Raw genomic sequence first — 19,098 nt, forward strand, 5'->3', positions numbered from 1 at the left:
AATATTTAATGTGTATATATTATTTTTATCATTGAAGATAAGAAAATATATGGTAGATGCATGTGCATAGTAGCAATAGTGGAAAAGATAACGGAAGTTATAACGGTAAGGGTATATTTGTCTAAAATATTATGTAGTACAACTTTTATAGCATAATGTGAAAAAAAAACTTAACGGGAAAAACGGATATAAATGAGGGGTATAACTTTCATTCCCATTTATTATGTTTTTAGATATATTATCCAATACTTAACATCTAATGGAAAAAAAAAAAAGTTAGGTCAAATTTTCTTTAAAATTTAAGATACGCAAATTGCATTTCAATATGTATTTCATTTCCATATATAAATACTTTAGCTGATAAAGAATCCTTTAATAATAAAATTAATTATTAATTATCAGGCCACTCTCCTCTTTCTTGCCCATGCTGTGATGCACTTCATCTCTGTCATCCCACACGGCCACACCACTACCATAAACATATATATTATATATATATATATATATATATATATATATATATATGAAGGGTTTATTTGAGAACATGTTCCTAAATATTCTGCAAAAAGTGAAGATTGATATGATCAAGTTATTTGGGTATATCAATGACTGATCAATAAATTACCCTTACAAAATAAAATGAGAGAATATTATTTTTGTTTTTTTGTACTCAAGTGATACTCCGTATTAGTTTTGCCAAACTAATCCTAAACTCAAAGAACCCCGCCTTCTAGAGCGACTGTAGAGGTAAATCACAAGTTGTGCAATTAGTCCACTGGTCAAACATTAGTTTTCATGCGCGAACAAAGGATTCAATCCAAAACATCAAGTCAGGCAACAAACCACTATGCTAAGTCCCAAGTATGAAATATTATTTTTATTTTTATAATACAAACACCACACTAGTAACATATTAAATACCACCATAAGAGCTCTAAATTAACCTCTAAGTCCCATATACTTCTTGCCTAAACATTGTTAAATTCTGCCAGCAATACAAATGAGATAGCAGCATTCAGAGCATTCTATGGTAGACAGAAGACAATTTTGTTCATTAAGATGAGAAAATGAACCAATGAAGAGGAAAATCTTCGAAGGAAAGCATGTCCTATGAATCCATATTTTCTGCATTTTCATCGTCTTCAGATGGCCATATAACAGTTTGATAGAGGCGCTCCCGCATCATCTCAACGTTCTCTTTGGAGATTCTTTTATACATTTCTGCGTGATCACATCTCTACATCCCAGCAGTGAACAAGCGAGGGAAAACTGTTTAGTTTTGTGAGTTTGTGTATTGGAAAAATGACATCTGAAACGAGTCGTGCAGTTTATGTTCGAACTAGTTATATGATCAGCTAAATCATACCTTCATCCATATGGTATACAAGTGGAGACGCGTTATCATCACTCTTTCTGCAAGCTCCCGTCTTTCCTGCAAAACTCGGGAGTTACCAGAAATTGTTCCATTTAACTGGCATTGACAAGAGAATCTATACAACCGAGCACATATGCATTTAGGGTTCTATGCTGTCGCACTCAACTCAGCCTTGATCTCAATATTTTAGCAATTTCAAGAAAATATGTCTAATTTTCTTGTGACGTTTGAACGAATGCAAGGAGCAAAAATCTTTTTTTTTTTTTTTGTTTTTTGTTTTTGTTTTTTGTTTTTTTTTTGTTTCATCATAGATCATACATAAACAACATGGTCAGAAGATTCGGGGATTATTTGTTTCAAAATATTACCTTGAAAAGTTCCATGAGAAACCCCTTTCCGGTGTTGGGCCCTTGCGTTGCAACAAAGCTGTCAAAAGAGAGAAAATAACAAGAATCTTACAAGATCACAGATCTCGCAATCCCTTTCTGAAACAAAGACATTGTAGTTTTCCCAAGTAAAAAAAATGCAGGATCACCCTGTTGAAACGTACTCACTTGTAGAACCACGTGTACTGCGGGGGATTCATCTCATACAATTGGTGAAGAACAGTTCTTACAGCTTTATATGTCATCATATTCAGTATCTCCTGTACAGAATAACGAATATCATCACAAACCAAAAAAGACATCGCTTGAAAACAACCACAAATTGCACGTAATCTGTTAACTAACTTCTCTGCTAATATGTCTTCCAAGGTGACTTGATTTATTCCCATCCATCTTAAAGTTCTCAAGCGAAAACTATAAAGACCATTTGCTTGATGGATGATGAGTTGTGTAATAAAATTACAATATAGAAAGTCCAGTCTAGCATATATGGCAGAACAATAAACTTGTGAAACGAATTACCCAAGGTTGGGCGAGTGTAATTCCAACCTCGATTCTTAGTATCTAAAGGAGATGTTGAGGCTTTGTACAAAGCGGTTTCCAATAATACATGAGACAAGCCATTGCAAAAAGAGTTTTTACCCTTGCTGCACAAGCATTTTCTTTGGAGACTCAACCTATCTGATCTAATCATGTGAAAACATAGAAAAGATGATCTGAATACCTATGTTCTTATACCACTTCATGGAACTTGTTCTCAGATGAACCAATGCATTGGCCATGAATTCATATTAGACATTTTACATTAAGACATAAGTTAACCATAACTACACCTTTATATTGTAATAGAACACCTATCACGCTATTGACTTGGTAACCAAAGTTATAAGTTCAACTCCCTCAGAGTGACCTATTGACCTTCTTGGTTTGAGCTACTTAGCTATGGGCAACCTAAGCCTTCTTGGTTTGAGCCGGGGGTCGCTAGAGTCACAATGTGGGCGGGGCGGGATTTACACGTTACACACTCTCGGGAGTAGTTTGAGTCAGTCTGCTATTTAGATATGCGCAACCTAGGCATTGAGCCGGGGGACGGTAGAGTTACAATGTGGGTGGGATTTATCATTTATGACACTCTTGGGAGTGACTATTGACCCTCTTGGTTTGAACTTGTCAGGAGGGAGGATTTACCTCTTACACATTCTCGATTTCTCGGGAGTGGTTTGAGTCAGTCAACTATTCAGATATGGGCAACCTAGGCCTTCTTGGTTTGAACTGGAGGTCGCTAGAATCACAATGCTGGTGGGTTTATATACACACTCTAGGGAGTGGCTATTGCCCGTCTTGGTTTCAATCGCGAGATTTATCCAATACACACTCTAGGAAGCAGTTTGAGTTAGTAAGCTATTCAAATATGGGCAACTTAGGCCTTGTGAGCCAGGGAAGGCTAGGGTCACAAAGCGAGAGCTGGCAGGTTTATGTAGTGTATATTCTTGGATAGTGGTTGAAGTAAGAAAATTTACACCCCTATACTAAAAGCAAATTCCACCATTAATGGTACAGACTGCTAAGTTCAAACACTCCAAACACTGATCATAGTTCAAAAGACATGAACTTTAACAAAATGACAACAGGAAAAAAATGGGTTTGCTTACATCTTTGACATCATTAAAGGAGTCGTCCGTCTGGCCTTTCAGCTCACCAAAAACAACAAATTTCCTGAGTTTCTGCCTCCTTCTGGAAACCCCCCCATTTGCAGCCCTGCTACCCAGCTTCAACTGCCGCCTCCCCTGCAAGCTTCTGCAGAAACCCACTTCTCCGCGGGCCCTGAAACAGCAGAACCTGCTGCTGCTGTGTCTATAGGAATCGCAAAAACGGGGTTTTGGGAATTGAGTGTCGGCAATTGAACTTGTGGATACAATAGCTCCTCCAACCATAATGGATTAATGCCCCCTTGAAATGTCTCAGGATAAAGGGGAGTAGCAGTAGACTATTCTCTTCAGGATTCTGAATCTCTGATCCTGCAGAATTCAGATCAGGCTAAGAACACACCGGGGAAGAATCTTTCTAAATTTGTGGATACGGCTTCTCAGATTCTGAATTTGCATGCTAATTTTGCTTTGCTGGGGTGGTTTTTTGAGGTCCACATTTTTTTCCCACCAAGCAAATGTTCATATGCTTTAGCCGTTCAATTTTCCCGGTATCACACGTCAAACGTGTCGTGTACACTTGGGTGACACGCCTGTTACAACCCTTTTACGTTAGTTGTTTTGATTTTTTCACATTTTCACTTATAATTTTGTATTGGGTGAGCCTCTGCAAGATAGGTTCGGGATGAAAATATAATACTTATATAATACATTAATATTTTTTTTGAAGGTATATAATACATTAATATTAATTATAAATAAATTGATTGATTGTTATTACTCAGGAGAAAAATGTAATAATACTATTAAATTGCGGGTCTTAGAAAAATTAAATGAGTTAATTCCATTTTTTATCCTAGATTTATAGGTGACAGTCCACTTTTACTTATTTTTTATCAGAACATTCGCATTTGGTCCTAGTATTATTGTGACATGACCATTTTTGGTCCTTTGTCAACAAAATTGTTGAAATGTCGTTAAATACAATGACGTTTCGATCATTTTTATACAAAGTGAGTTGATCCCATTATATTTTTATGTTTTTTTTTTTTGAAAAAAATTGTAATTGAAGACTGAAATGCGTTTTTGTTTAACGGCATTACAACTATTTTGTTGATAGAGAGACCAAAAATGATCATGCCACAATAATATTAGGACCAAATGTGGATGTTATGATAAAAAAGAACTAAAACTGGATTGTCACATATAAATCTATGACAAAAAATGGAATTAACTCAAAATTAAATTGTCTAAGTTCTATTACATGAACTCCCAATCATTACTCCTTGATGTGGTAATAGATGATAAATTAGCTCCACCTTACTATCTGTGATCCCAAGAAAAATGTAAACTTTTTTAAAATTTTGAATTGAGGAATACAAGTTGAAAGTAAAATTTAAGAATCAATTAGTATTTTCCAAATTAATCAAAAAACTATGCCAACAAGTACAAATTGCACTAATTAGTAATTACTTGAACTAAAACTACATCACTAAGTACAAATTGAGAGTGCAAGTTAATGAATAATTACAAATTACAATGAACAAGGTGCGCAGTTACAGTTTTCCACCCACCATGTATTCATTGGGACAAAAAAGGAATGCCACTTGAGTTGAGTAATGAGTACACAGGATTACAGGACAGAGGGGGCAAAACGGCGTCATTTTGTTTTAGCATTGGAACAAGAAAATGCACATTCCCAGTTCTAGACATGCAAACTTCACATAATATATCCATATGGCAATCCAACTTTCAGCAATCAGTCAGCATTGTCCCGCTTTTGTTCCTTCAATCTTCGGTTTTTTCTAGCAGTTAATACCGCATTCCTGAACATCAGGGCCAGTAACCCGAGTCGTGAAGGGATCGATTCGCACCCACAACAAGGAGAAGATGGAGGCAAGGAGGATAGACCAGACAACGACGATGGTGGGGGTGCGGTTCTGGCGTCCCATGAGACCTTTGAGGAAGGGGTAGAGGTGAATGATCACCCAGAAGGCGAAGAATAGTTTACCGAAGAGAGGTCCCCATGACTGATAACCGCTGTTGACGGCATACGAGACCCCTGCAACAACGCCTACCAAATTTATGATGAGGAGCGTCGTGGGAGGTATCAGAAGTGTTGTCCATTTGAATATGTAGAGTTCTGCAAAGTCCCCGTCTTCATCGGATGCCTTGGATGTGACGGTGAAGTTCGTGTCGATCCCGGCAAGCACTTTAAGCAGCCCTTGGACCACAGCAAACAAGTGAGCCGAGACACCACCGATAACCCAAAACTGTTCATTCCTCCACCATTCATCAATTCCAACACCACTCCACCTCATCTCTAGTATACCGGTCGCAAAGATGGAAATGAAGAGGGATATAAACCAGATGCTCGCAATGTTACTAATCTGCAACACAGAGCATTGAGAAAACACATAATGAGAATATTTCTGTCGAATGTAACCCTAACCCTAGTAGAGTGCGTGATGGGGCTAGGTGGGGCAGTATTAATTCTAACATGCAGTTTTCAATAATCAAGAATAAAAATTAAAAAAAAAAAGGTGGAAATGGACATATCAGAATATAAAATTTTAAAACGAACCTGTGGAATGATGAACTTCCCAGTAAATAGACAGACAGCTGGAAGTGTACAGTAAAGAAGAAGAGGGATTGAAGTGATTGGATATATGGTGGTGTTAACATAAGCAAATCTCTCTAGCCATTTCAACCTTCCACTATATCCATACCATATAGGGCAGTGCCTACTGAAAAGAATTTCCACAGATCCCAAAGCCCATCGAAGCACTTGGTTCAAACGATCTGAAAGATTAATAGGAGCAGAACCTTTAAAGGCTGGCCTCTTGGGCATGCAGTAAATTGATCGCCAACCACGGGCATGCATTTTGAATCCTGTAAGAATATCTTCTGTGACAGAACCATAAATCCATCCAATCTGCATACATAAAATGATGATTAAAAGAAAATGGATCAATGAGAGTGTATGTTAAGCAACCAAGCAAAAGGTAAGGTTCCAAAAGCATCGATGAAACAATAATTTCTAGTCACAAGTTTGTTAGAGTATATGCATTTTGAAAGAAATAAAAGTTGTGTTATAACAAAAATTTAGGACAAGTAATTTTCTATGCTCTAGAAGTTCAAATTAGAAGATTACCTTTTTTTTTCACCCAAAACCCAATACACACGCACACAGTCATCACATAACATCATTTAATAAGCTTCTAGAAGAAAGGCAAAAGAGGACCCTAGTAATTTTTTCATACCTCACTTCCCCATTCTGTTTTGTCCTCGTACCCGCAACTGATAACATGAATAGCCTCCTTCAGTAGAGTCTCTGGGGTAGCAGACTGAGGAACACCACCATTTTCCATAAGTGTTGATGCAACAAAAACAGCAGATTGACCAAATCTTTTCTCAAGACTCATTTGGGACATCTGCAGTGATTTCTCATCATCAAATCCAGCTCCTGTTTCAAGGTAAAAAGGAAAATTTAGCACAAATCAGACAAGAAAGAGTTATCTGATAGTTGAAGATTCCATGTAAATTTTAATGTCAGGATCAGAGTATCAGATATTCTTTTAAATATGCTGTTTGCTCAAGTCTGTCCACTTTTCCATTTGCAAGTTAAGAATTGGTTACCACTTTAAACTCTACAAATATGATATTTATTCCATATCAGGTTTTGAACTCCAGATGATAAGTTAATGTACATCTATGATTTGACTCCTCATTCATTGACAAACTTTATCTGAACTCTGAAGCAATTGGAAATGGAATAAACAGTGACTTAGCTATAGAGACTGCAAACACAAACAGACAATGTTATGAATGTAGGGTGTGCATTCACAGTATATAACAATATAGGTCCTCAGTTTTCAATTTTATGTACATTTTTGTATATGTATATATGTGTTACGTCCTTGCATTCAGGAAGACGATGAAAGATATAGAACATACGCATCAAAGTGCTCTTTAGAAAAATATAACCATCAAAGCACAGAGTACTACTAACTTAAAAACATACAACTCTATTCAGTCCTACAACCAAGAAATAAAGATTGTAATGAGTCATACCTTCAACCCCCTCCTCAATGTCTTCCAAATTGAATACTGGCACTGTCGGATCCACATGGTTGCCATATTTCTTCTTATCTGAACCCTTCTTACTAGATTTAGAACTTTTCTTTCTTGAACCACCAAAGCAGGAAGAGAGCAATCCTGGCTTCCTATTCTTCTTTGGTTTAAGAGGAGGTTCATAACCATATAATGCTGTTCTGTTGAAGACACATCCGGTACCGACGTAAACAGGTCCTTGAATGCCATCTAAACCCCTCAAGTTTATCTGTTTTCAAAGGAGACATAACATGTATGCATCAAATTATGGCAGAGGAGTCAATGCTGTCATGCATGATGTTAAGTATAGCAGAATTAGATTGTGTAACAAGTGAGGTTCATAAAAACTTACATCAAAGAAAACAGTATTACGGTTGGCATATCGATCATTCCTATCAATACCATCAAATCTCTGTGGAAATTGAACATAGCAGACATATTTTCCAAGATTAGGATCCATCATAAAGCACATTGCTTCTCGCAACGCTTTGCTGTTGTTTATGTAGTGATCACAATCAAGATTCAACAAGAATGGTCCATTGGTAAGAACTGCAGATACACGAACCTGCAAGAGGGTTTTTAAATAAAGAGCTACAGTACACACATAAAGGAAGAAGCACCATGATAATTTCTAAATGCTTACAAGTGCATTCATAGCACCAGCTTTCTTGTGATGCTGAAATCCTGGCCGTTTCTCACGAGAAACATAGACTAGCCGGGGAAGCTCATTACCCTCAGTGTCAAGCCCTCCACTTTGACCCAAGAAAACCTAATGAAGTAATTAACAAGGTTAATTCTGAAAGAAAGTACTGCCTTTCGGATAGCTTTATAACATAAAGCATACCTATTAAATATACTCAATCAACTATATCATTACAGAAAAAACAGCATAAAAACAATAGATCATTTATCATTTTATTTTTCACATACATTTTTAACAGCACAGAACTAGGAATTACCTGAATCATTCCCGGATGATCCCGAGTGTTGTTTCCAGGCCATGGTGTACCATCCTGCATGATCCATCCTTCTTCAGGCACTTTTTGAGCCTTTGCAACAAGGGCATTAACACGTATCTTGAACTCTTCATATTCTCTCTGTAGAAGAAGAATGTAGAGATACATAAAGCCATGGATTTACATAACACAGAAGACAACTCTGCTGTAAGAGAAAAGCACCTTCATAGCCCTACGATCTTTAACAAAGGATGGCTGAACTTTATCCTTCAAGTAGTCAATCTTCTGAGCAAAGTACCATTCTGGAGCTCTTGGCTCAATACTGTACCTCTTACAGAAAGGAACCCACTTCCTTGCAAATTCAGCTGTTTCTGATAAAGCTTCAAAAGTCAGCATTGCAGCACCATCATCAGACACATAGCATGAAACCTTATCAACGGGATAATCAACCGCAAGAATCGATAGGACTGTATTCGCAGTAACAAGAGGAGGCTCCTTTAGAGGGTCAACAGTACTGACAAATATATCAACAGCAGCCAATTGTGATGGCTCCCCTTCTCGATCATATCTGTCATGCAAATTGTAATTTGGGCTTTAAAACCAAGTAGAAAATATGAAGTAATTGAAGAAACTGAAAAAGAAGGATATCTTACCTAAGAGCAAGTCTATCAAGATATGTTTCACGGTTTACTGGCAGCCACTTAGGAAACTGATCCAGAATCCATGATATTGCAAACCAAATCTCACAAATTACAGATAACAACCACAGAGGATATGCATTAGTCACTGGGTTTGTAATACGATAATGCAAGAAAATGCATAGTATAACAAGCCGCAGGACAATAACCATTCTATATGGATTTATCCTGGATGATGGAATTGAAACCTTCCTTGAAAGAGGCTGCCGAGCCTCGTCATTCCTGTTCCATAAATGGTTACAGAAGTGACATCAATATCTGAAGCTATATTTGAGGTAGTGAAGCTAAAAATGCAGCAAATGCTAATACTATTATATTTAAAAGGGTATGATTTGAAACCAAGGAACAATTTTAATATCTATAAAAGCTGTAATCATGGCAACAATGACTCCAAACTTGATACCTACCAGAAGAAGCACACAAATTTACCAAACTTTTAGGCAGAGAAAAGAACTCACAGCAAAGAATCATCCACTAAAATGTCTGTGCTGGCATCAATATCTCCACCTCCTCTTTCAGAAGGAGGATGGCTAGTAGTCATTGGTATAACATTCTTCTCCTGTTTCATCTTCCAGCCATCAACTCTTTCTTTCCATGCAACATTGCCCAGCCCAAGAGATCCAAACTCCCTCACTGGATCCACAACCCTAGTATTGGCTGCACCATCAGAATTTGAATTAAATTTCAAAAAGGGGCTGATTGCATTTATATTCAAGGCAATGATATACAAGAAGTCAAGAAACTTACGTGATTGATTTGCATCAATTGAATAAGTTAGTGGGTGAATATGCTTTGTACCAACACCAGGACCAGGAGAAGCCATTGAAAGACGTCCAGGTGATGCTGCAGACAGTTCTCCTGAAACCTAAAGGCAAAAAATAAAAAGTTGAATTTATTTGCTGCTCATTACATGCAATGCAACAAATGTCAGAAGCAAGAAAATAGTAACTATACATCGGTTCCATTTGTGAGCAAAGGTATGTTGTTATGAGACACCTCCTTGTCATATTTGGGACCGCCAGTTTCTTCACGTCCAAAGGTCATATGCCAGCTCAACATACGCTCTGCAATCTTCTGCTTCTCATTTTGATTTTCAGAATCATCATGAGCATCAACATCCTCCACTTCTTCATTATGAATTGCAGGACTTCCTGTAACAAACAAACAGACTGATAAGGCACATCCAAATAAAGAGAATTTAGACTGTAGCATAACTAATTAATTGATTCACAAGTAAAAATATCAAGGGAAAAAAAAATTGATTCACAACTAAAAGTATCAAATAAAGTAACAATAATTATCATATCACATTCGGAGTTGCTCAAGAATTTCGAAGTTCCTTAATAATATGATTAAACATCTGCATTGAGTAATTTTATTAAAATAAATCAAATCACATGAAATAGCTATGCACTTACATAAACAATTATCTATTGGAATATATTTTTCTTGGTATATGCTGACACTCGCATTATCCAATTACTAGCTTCAGTAATATATGCCCTGCAGAATTTTGAATAAATACACCGAGACTATGCAACATCACCTTTATGTCTCTTGTATATAGTTTTGCATTGGGGACATGACTGATTCCCATCCTTCCTTTCATATTCATAGCATGGCCTGCACACAGGAAAGGCACAGACATGGCAAGCAACAAATTGCTCACCATCCACAGTTGTGCCAACACCATCACCACAAATCTGGCAGACCTGATCACCCAAGGTCTTTAAGGATTTCCCCTGCATTACCAATTACCAGTGTTTGAAAATTTTCATACCACTAATAAAGTATATATATATGACTTATGCATACATACAAAATTCCCATCCATAAGAGAAACCAGACTCAAGGTTATGAATATCTCCCCAACCTATGTTAGACAGGGCACTCCTACACTATAGCTACAAATTTATAGACCAATTTGTTGATTATAGTTACATTATTAGTTTTTCAATACACAAATACACAATGCATTGCAAAGACAAAATTGCCTTCCTACAACTACAAAAGGCAAGCAACTTTCATTGTAGAACAAATAAATTAGTCCCGTGAAAATGTTCACATTAAATAGTAACCTTGGTATCAGCTTCAGAATCCATTGTCACTTTGTCTTGAGTCATAAAATGGAACAGCTATGTGGAGTATCAACCTTAATTGGATGTGCTACAGACCATCAAGGCCAACACTCTTAAAAACAGAATCCTTCCTCTCAGTCTTCCACTGCAAAAGCAATCAAACAGCAATTACAGATCATATCACCAATTCCCATAATCATCAATAATCACATTTTCCTCAAGAAAACTCAAATTTAAAAGAAGTTGAAGTAAACAGCCAGTCAAGCCCAGCAAACTAGCTCAGGCAAAGGGGCAAGAAGTCATTTTGCTAAAACACTTCCATTTAATTTTCTCTCCCAACACTTCCAAGAACTAAACAACGTAAAACTCGCCAAATATTTTCAGTTACAATTCACTAAATTGTAGTACCTCGAGGTCCTAGCGGTTATCCCAAACCCTTCACAAAAATTATTCTCGACCCAGCTCAACTCTCCACCAAATCTTCCCTCAAATCCTTCAATTCAGTACATAAACCCACAAATTGAACGCAATGCAGCACAAAAATCAACTCCAGCAAGAAGCAATAGATGAAATGTCGCCCACAACCTCTCACTAATCTTTCACTATCTCTATCCCTGTCTCTCCCTCCTTTTCCGTGTATATATACACATAACTAGACAGTTCATATACAGCTGGAAATAGAAATAGAAATATAATGAAGACAATTGAATTTTTTTTTTTAAACATTTTTAAAATTTTAAATTTAAATTTAATTTTAAAATGTAATGTATGTGAAGGAAAGTTTATCGTAGCAGAGAAGAAAGAGACGCGGGAGCTTACGAGTGACGGGTGAGTGAGCGAGTGAGCTGAGTCACAGACGGTTGGAATTGCCACCTGTTTCGGGGCTTTAGAGAGAGAAAGCTTTTGACTTTTTACTCTCTGTTAAAATGGCGACGGAAGTGAGAAACCAGTAACTACAGAGAAATAGGGACTCAGCTTTATCCTATCAATTTTTCATTTTCTTTTGAAAATTTTACACTTTTAATCCCTAAATTATATAAGATAATTATAAAATTCGTCATTGAGTATTGATTATACTTATTTTTCGTCCTTTAATTTCCTACTTACATTTTGTGAACAAAGAATTTTATCCTCAAATCATTTAAAATTTCTTAACAACTTTTAAGTTTTCGATATAATTCGAACACTACACTACTACTAAAGCTAGACTTTAACATGATATATCAAATCAACTAAACTAGTTTCCTAAATAATTTTCCATTTTCTTTCCTTGTCAGAAAATTGATTTTTGTAATTTTGTAAAATTAAGGGGTGGGTAGTAATTTTTTAAAATTAAAGGGACAAAGAAAATAAAATATTTCATCAGGAATATATATTTAGGGCTTTAAATAGTTAGGGCTTTCTGCTTCAGGTCGAATTGGGGAAAATGGCGTCTTTTAGGTCTATCAGGCAGGCTATCTACGATAGAGAAGCCAGAAAACAGTACGTCTCACTTTCTATACATATACATACATTTTTATGGCTTTGTTTTTCTGTGTCTATCTATATCTATATCAGCATATATGTTTCTGATATGTATTATCTATATATGCTATAATCAAGATGAGGATTATAAAAATGTGGATGATGAATGTGTTCTGTAGTGCAGGCAGTACCAAGCTCACATACAAGGTCTCAATGCGTATGATCGCCACAAGAAATTCCTCAGTGATTATGGTTATCTTCTTTCTGTCTCTTAAATTATCTATAGGAATAGGATTTGTACTTCTAATTCCAGTTTGTTGCTGATTAGATGATTTTGTTGTTATGTTCTTGTATGGGAGTGATGAGTACTGGTGTTTGGTTATCATTCTTTTGGGCTCAAAAGACAATTTTGTTTTATACTGTTAGTGGTGGTGATCAACATGGAAATGAGACCACTTATTCTTTTTCTAATCTAGTAATGTGAATACAGAGCAATCTTTTTTATTTTTGGGTGCCTTGTTGGATGCCAAGGATGCATGCAAATGGTTATATTTGTTTTGTCCTGGTGTCCTACAGCATTTGGGTGATTCTAAGTCCCCTTCTTTCTTATTCTTCACTGTGAGAAGGAAGGCTACGATAACCCTACACATTATTAAGTATTTTAGTTATCACCAGTGAATAGTCTTTATTTATTTCCTAAACTTTGCTTCTTTTAAAAAAAATAAAAATTGGATAGGTTCTTGGCATAACTAATGAGTTGATATATCCTTTATTAAGGTCAGAATGGAAAATTTTACATAGTTCAATGCAATGTGATCTTTCTATCTTGGTGTTTCTGTGAAGTACACTTATTCATTTAAGTATAATGATTGGACAGAAAGGGTACATGCAAGTAGTGAGATTTGTATTTGTTAAATCCTGATGTCCTACATCATATGAATAATGAACAGTCTCCCTCTTTAAAGTGGAAAGGGAGGCTACAGTTACTCATACATACATCTTAAGGACCTGTTATATTACCATGTTGGCATTTCCTGCAGTATAATATACATGTCTTTGTTTATCTGGCCATAGTTCTCACTTCTCATATATGTGGAATTGTGCTATTTTTCTCAAGAATGTTGGACATTCTCTTAGACAATCTTATCATCATTTGCAGTTGCCTATTATGGAAAGGACAGATCAACACAAGAAGTTTTGCCTGTAAAAACAGATCAAGACACACTTAGAGAGGGATATCGGTATGCTCAAGTTAAAGTCTATTTCCAAATTAAAATTTTGAAAAGAAAATAATTATGGTCTCCAATCATCGTTGTTCTTTTAATTTTTAATCTATATCTGAAGGAGTTTGTGACTGTAAATAATTTGCGGTTATCTAACCTAAAAGAATTTCGTTTCACCCTTAAATCTCTTTGCTCATCATCTTGGGATATTTGTTTGACCTCTATCTTGCGCTCTCTTTCTCTCATGAAGGTTTATACGAACTGAGGAAGATGATATGAATCCATCTTGGGAACAGAGGCTAGTGAAACGCTACTATGACAAGCTTTTTAAGGAGTATCCTTTTGGAAATCTGTTTTAACAAAATATGTGCTAGAATAGCATTATGTTATGAAGTCATGTTTGGAAGCCACTCTATCTGCATTCATGGATTAGTGATTAGATGCCCTACTATGCTTTTTGATTATCCATGTATGTAGAAAAAAAATTGTCTGTTTTTATTCTTCATCCAGTGTCAGTGTTTATTCTGCATCTTTTGGTTACTGTATGATTTCTTTAACCCTTCAAAGATATTGCATAGCTGATATGACACACTACAAGAGTGGCAAGGTATATATCCATTTCAAGGAAATTGGAACTTAAAATTTTTAGCACAATATTAATTTGTTTAATGAACATATTGACCTTTTAGTTTCGTTGGCACTTTAGTTTCTCTAGCATAATCCACTTCTGTTCTTATGAAGTGTATGGCATTAAATGTATTGCTTTTCCATTTTTTAGATTGGTCTAAGATGGAGGACGGAAAAGGAAGTAATATCTGGGAAAGGTAAACTTCATTATATTTTTTTTTTAATTTTTGTTATCTTAATTATCAAACAATTTGTGAGCAAGTAGCTTGAGCTTGACATGCCTTAACGACTTAACATATGATTTTTCACTGTTGTTGGTGCCTACATTTTGCAGTACATCATGAATCTTTTATCCTTGTTTTTATGTTTGTGTTGAATTACAATGGTTTTGACGTGAGTGATCTTAATAATTGCAGAGTCCTTTATGATTGAGTCAAAGATAGTCATTAAGTTCCCTTGATTTCAGGACAGTTCATATGCGGTAATAAACATTGCAACGAAAAAGATGGTCTAGCAAGCTACGAGGTAAGTAACGCGTGCAAGTCATAAATGGACCAAATTATCATCTTCCATTATTCTCTATTACTTAACAACTTCTCTGTTCTTCATGTTGATTGTTGAAGCTTATGTATCTAATCACTTTATTTGGTGAAATACCTAATAGTTTTCTCTTTCAGGTGAATTTCTCATATGTTGAAGCAGGGGAAAACAAACAGGCCCTGGTGAAGTTGGTGACATGTGAGAGGTGATGCCCTCTGCATGCCTACTTTTTCCCCATTTTTTATAATCTTATGAAGACTTTTTTATTATAGTTTCAAAGAAACTATAGCTAACCAAATTTTCCTTCATTTTGTTGCAGATGTGCTGAGAAGCTTCTCTATAAGAAGCGTAAAGAGGAGCAACTGAAAGAAAAACAACGAAGGAAAAGGTGCTTTTTTCGTCAACACCACTCTATTGCCAAAAAATCCCCCACACAGAACTGACATTTTATGATTTTAACTCTTTCCAGGGAAAGATCTGAAAGCGACAATCACGAAGACGAGCATGACAGGAGAGAACGGAAAAAAGGTTTGATTTCTTCATTGGTTCACTTTTATTATTCGGGATGTGCATTCATTTCTTCATCATTCTGCTGTGTATCCATCTTCCCACCTAGAGCAACGCAAACCATGTCCCGTTCACACAACATACAAACCGTCAAGGGTTTGCAACCTTGTTACTTATACAGTTATACACTTATTCCTTTACAGGATCAAAAGCTTCTACATCAGCCGAGGATCGCAATAAAACAGACGAGGATGATGAGAATTTTGACGAGTATCTTGAGGGAATGTTTCCTTGAAACTGTCTGCTAGTGATGGATGAATGTATTGATGTCTCTAAATGCTCTGTATACACCACTATGTATCTTGTATTATTACAACCCACATTTCCACTCAGTTAGAAGTGGTAAATGAAAATTGGTAGCATATATTGTACTCCAAGATTAATCAATACCCATATTTAAAGAAAATGGAAGCACAAGCTTTTTGGTAAAGATAGAGATGAGTGGTTATTTTATTTTCCTTTTGTTTCACCAAGAAAGTAGCTGTGACTTTTAACAGTTTTACTCTTGCTTTATTCTTTACAAAATCTTGGCAAAAATAACCTTATGATCATGCTGGCTTCATTTCTTTACCCTTTTTTAAAATAATTTGTTGAAATATTCAAATCAAAAGTGTTACTTTATTGATGGAGTAGAAGATTGGAGTGATATTTGAGGTTTTGGAGATTTCTAGAAGAAAGAGATGGAAGTACACTTTAAACGGGGCAAAGACGAAAGCTCACACTTTATTAATTTTTTCTTTGGGAATTCTTTTTTTTTTTTTAAGACGAAAAACCTGCGATCCCTATTTGAGAATATGCACTGCATAATAGTTTGCAAATTACATAATCTGAGATTTTGTGCAACGCATTACACAGACTTTGTTCATGTGTAATTTGCAAACTATATAGGAGAGGTATGTTGTACTAAGAAGATTATGTATTGCAAACTCGATTGAACGAAAAATATTGATAAAAATTAAATTCGTTAGTTTTATGTATTAAAATTATGTTATACTCATTTTAGTAATTTTTTTGGGAACTCTTCTTTATATATACACGAAGCAGGTTTATAGTGTAATAAGTTAACTCTATCTTTACTTTCTAAACTATAATAGTGCAATTGTTGGTGCCCATATTTTATGTTGATATTCTAGTTTTGGCATTTTCGATAATATCTTTGGTGACCTATTGTCTTACATGTGACACATTTTTTAGGTGCATTTTTTTTTTTTGTCTTTTCAAGTAAAAGTAATTTCATGTTTATTTATTTGTTAAAAGTGTGAGTTAATTTCATTATTTTTCAACTAATATAACAAATGCTACATTTAGTTTTACTATTTTTATTTTGCATTGTTACATCGTTAACTTTTATATATTTGTCATAATTAGATTTTATTTAAATTGCCATATATAATTTTATCATTTAATTAAAAAAATTATGAGATATTGTGAGAAATTACATGTTAGCTATCTTTTTTTTTAGGTAAATCGTAATAGGATTTCCTGTGTGACAAGTTGGATCGAGAGTATGATAGCAATAATTGAACCTCGTGACATTCTGGTAGACCAACTATTTTCAAAGTTATTGTGTAGTCATATTTAGAGTAAATTACACTTTTGGTCCTGTGACTATTAGGGTCTTATTAATTTGAGTACGCGACTTTTAAAACTAACAAATTAGTCCATTAACTATGCTTTTTTTAACAGATTTGGTCCTCCGGGCCAATCACCAGTCAAATTTGGCCGGAAAATCATAACCCAATTTTAATTATTTATAAGTGAGGGCAAAAATGTTATTTTACATGGTGATCTTCTTCTTCCTTGCCAAGCTCGCCGACGATGCTAGAATTTCCATGGAGATATTAAGGGTTTACTGTTTTGATCAATCGGAATGAACATCAATAGAAACAACAATCCAAATACCCTGAAATTAAGAATTAATCACACAATAGTTCAGTTGCACACCACAAATACACATTACAATGAATAATCGTGTAAATAAGAGAGGAGAGGTATACATCATGGCCTTGGTGAAGGGGAGGAAGATGATTGAGGCCAATACGACGACAACGATAGAGGAAGGAACGCCGAGCCACGCCAGCATCGTCAACGTCATCCGAAGCGAGTCGGCACAGGCTGTTCCGATGAATTCCGCAAGAGTGGGAGGCGGCGCAGCCTCGTTCGACGGCGGCCGGTGCTGCACATTCCCGCCTTTCTCTTCCATGTAATGTAACTTGTACAAGACTCTAATCTACCTCCCTGTCTCAGTACATACAGTAAGCCTGGATTAAGCTAAGACGAAAAACGCCATTTCCATCATACACAAACGCCTCAATCAATCTGTATGTATTCTTGTTACAAGTTCATATGAGAAAGAGAAGAGATCACCAATTCTGTTATGCTAATGCTAGGCATTACTTTGGATACTCATAATTTATTTTTTTTTATGTTTATGAAAAGATTTTAGGAAAAAATATTTCCAGTTTATTATCAAAACACATTTCAATTAAACATTCAAATAGTATAGGCTGTTGAAATGGCTAAACTCCGCCTCGCAGAGGAGCAAAACGTCGAGAAGCTTCCAGAAGAAGAAGACCTTGTAAAATGACCTTTATGCCCTCACTTACAAATAATTAAAATTGGGTTATGATTTTCCGGCCAAATTTGACCAGTGATTTGGCCCGGAGGACCAAATCTATTAAAAAAAGCATAGTTAATGGACTAATTTGTTAGTTTTAAAAGTCGCGTACTCAAATTAATAAGACCCTAATAGTCAAAGGACCAAAAGTGCAATTTACTCTCATATTTATTAAAGGTGGAATAACAAACATTTAAATTAAAAACTCAATGAACTAAAAATCAACAATGTAATAAAATAAAATAAAATAAAAAGAGCATAGCTAAATATAAAACACAATAATTGAATACTAAAAAATAAAATTTACTCTTTACAAAAATACTTACTTTTTGAAAATATATCACTTCTATTTTTTCCAACATTACCTCAATAATTGGTAAATATTTTCTACTCCACAATTGACAATTTTATCGTTTTCTTGAAAAACGTGTAACTTATATTTTGCAATCGTTATACCCTGTACCACGGTGCACATAGCAATGTGCACCACGTACGTAAAACGACGTCGTTTCGGTGTTAGTAGACGCGGACGCGAATGACTCAGGGAATTCATTATTTATAATACACATAATCATTATCTATAATACATAGAACGTTTGCTTAGAATACACAGAATGTTTGCCCATAATACACAGAATATTGACACAAAATACACAGATGTTAGTGGACGCGAATGACTCCAGGGAATTCATTATCTATAATACACATAATCATTATATATAATACACAGAACGTTTGCCTATAATACACAGAATGTTTGCCCATAATACACAGAATATTGATGCCCATAATACACAGAACTCATCCT

General features: G+C 35.5%; 3 protein-coding genes across 4 annotated transcripts; 1 reads left to right on the plus strand and 2 right to left on the minus strand.

Moving 5' to 3' along the window:
• Positions 1–811: 811 nt before the first annotated feature.
• LOC116017695 (chaperonin-like RbcX protein 2, chloroplastic) lies at positions 812–3,903 on the minus strand. The gene is made up of 5 exons (XM_031258321.1): positions 3,414–3,903; positions 1,930–2,021; positions 1,744–1,801; positions 1,367–1,432; positions 812–1,237 (listed from the first exon to the last, which is right to left on the minus strand). Exons 1-5 carry the CDS (start codon positions 3,693–3,695, stop codon positions 1,109–1,111), a joined length of 627 nt encoding a protein of 208 aa, XP_031114181.1. The 5' UTR covers positions 3,696–3,903; the 3' UTR covers positions 812–1,108.
• Positions 3,904–4,797: 894 nt separating this feature from the next.
• LOC116017694 (cellulose synthase A catalytic subunit 3 [UDP-forming]-like) lies at positions 4,798–12,183 on the minus strand. Of its 2 annotated transcripts, none has more exons than XM_031258320.1 (15): positions 11,661–11,872; positions 11,253–11,397; positions 10,721–10,916; positions 10,129–10,325; positions 9,922–10,039; positions 9,633–9,831; positions 9,130–9,396; positions 8,699–9,044; positions 8,480–8,617; positions 8,164–8,289; positions 7,873–8,085; positions 7,482–7,749; positions 6,671–6,873; positions 5,992–6,342; positions 4,798–5,797 (listed from the first exon to the last, which is right to left on the minus strand). In XM_031258320.1, exons 2-15 carry the CDS (start codon positions 11,295–11,297, stop codon positions 5,213–5,215), a joined length of 3,252 nt encoding a protein of 1,083 aa, XP_031114180.1. In that variant the 5' UTR covers positions 11,298–11,397; positions 11,661–11,872; the 3' UTR covers positions 4,798–5,212. The 2 variants fall into 2 exon arrangements, with proteins under 2 accessions (XP_031114180.1, XP_031114179.1); XM_031258319.1 differs by lacking the exon at positions 11,661–11,872 and adding an exon at positions 12,072–12,183 and having other exon boundaries at positions 5,213–5,797.
• Positions 12,184–12,623: 440 nt separating this feature from the next.
• LOC116015379 (protein FRA10AC1) lies at positions 12,624–16,103 on the plus strand. Its single transcript, XM_031255421.1, has 11 exons — positions 12,624–12,734; positions 12,901–12,968; positions 13,876–13,957; positions 14,190–14,273; positions 14,507–14,546; positions 14,718–14,763; positions 15,033–15,091; positions 15,244–15,311; positions 15,426–15,494; positions 15,576–15,634; positions 15,817–16,103. Exons 1-11 carry the CDS (start codon positions 12,679–12,681, stop codon positions 15,906–15,908), a joined length of 723 nt encoding a protein of 240 aa, XP_031111281.1. The 5' UTR covers positions 12,624–12,678; the 3' UTR covers positions 15,909–16,103.
• The last annotated feature ends 2,995 nt before the right edge of the window (positions 16,104–19,098 follow it).

Source organism: Ipomoea triloba, chromosome 4, assembly GCF_003576645.1.
Source record: "Ipomoea triloba cultivar NCNSP0323 chromosome 4, ASM357664v1".
Classification (NCBI taxonomy): domain Eukaryota; kingdom Viridiplantae; phylum Streptophyta; class Magnoliopsida; order Solanales; family Convolvulaceae; genus Ipomoea; species Ipomoea triloba.

Excerpts from the sequence above, each read along its gene's own strand:
- LOC116017695 (XM_031258321.1), bottom strand. The coding sequence starts at position 3,695 with ATGGTTGGAGGAGCTATTGTATCCACAAGTTCAATTGCCGACACTCAA. Across the intron at positions 2,022-3,413 it reads CCTTTAATGATGTCAAAGAT|GAGATACTGAATATGATGAC; the intron begins GTAAGCAAACCC and ends TATTCTGTACAG. Across the intron at positions 1,433-1,743 it reads TTCTCATGGAACTTTTCAAG|GAAAGACGGGAGCTTGCAGA; the intron begins GTAATATTTTGA and ends CGAGTTTTGCAG.
- LOC116015379 (XM_031255421.1), top strand. The coding sequence starts at position 12,679 with ATGGCGTCTTTTAGGTCTATCAGGCAGGCTATCTACGATAGAGAAGCC. Across the intron at positions 14,547-14,717 it reads CACACTACAAGAGTGGCAAG|ATTGGTCTAAGATGGAGGAC; the intron begins GTATATATCCAT and ends TCCATTTTTTAG. Across the intron at positions 15,312-15,425 it reads AAGTTGGTGACATGTGAGAG|ATGTGCTGAGAAGCTTCTCT; the intron begins GTGATGCCCTCT and ends ATTTTGTTGCAG.
- LOC116017694 (XM_031258320.1), bottom strand. The coding sequence starts at position 11,297 with ATGACTCAAGACAAAGTGACAATGGATTCTGAAGCTGATACCAAG. Across the intron at positions 9,045-9,129 it reads CTTGATAGACTTGCTCTTAG|ATATGATCGAGAAGGGGAGC; the intron begins GTAAGATATCCT and ends TTTGCATGACAG. Across the intron at positions 7,750-7,872 it reads GTAATACTGTTTTCTTTGAT|ATAAACTTGAGGGGTTTAGA; the intron begins GTAAGTTTTTAT and ends CTTTGAAAACAG.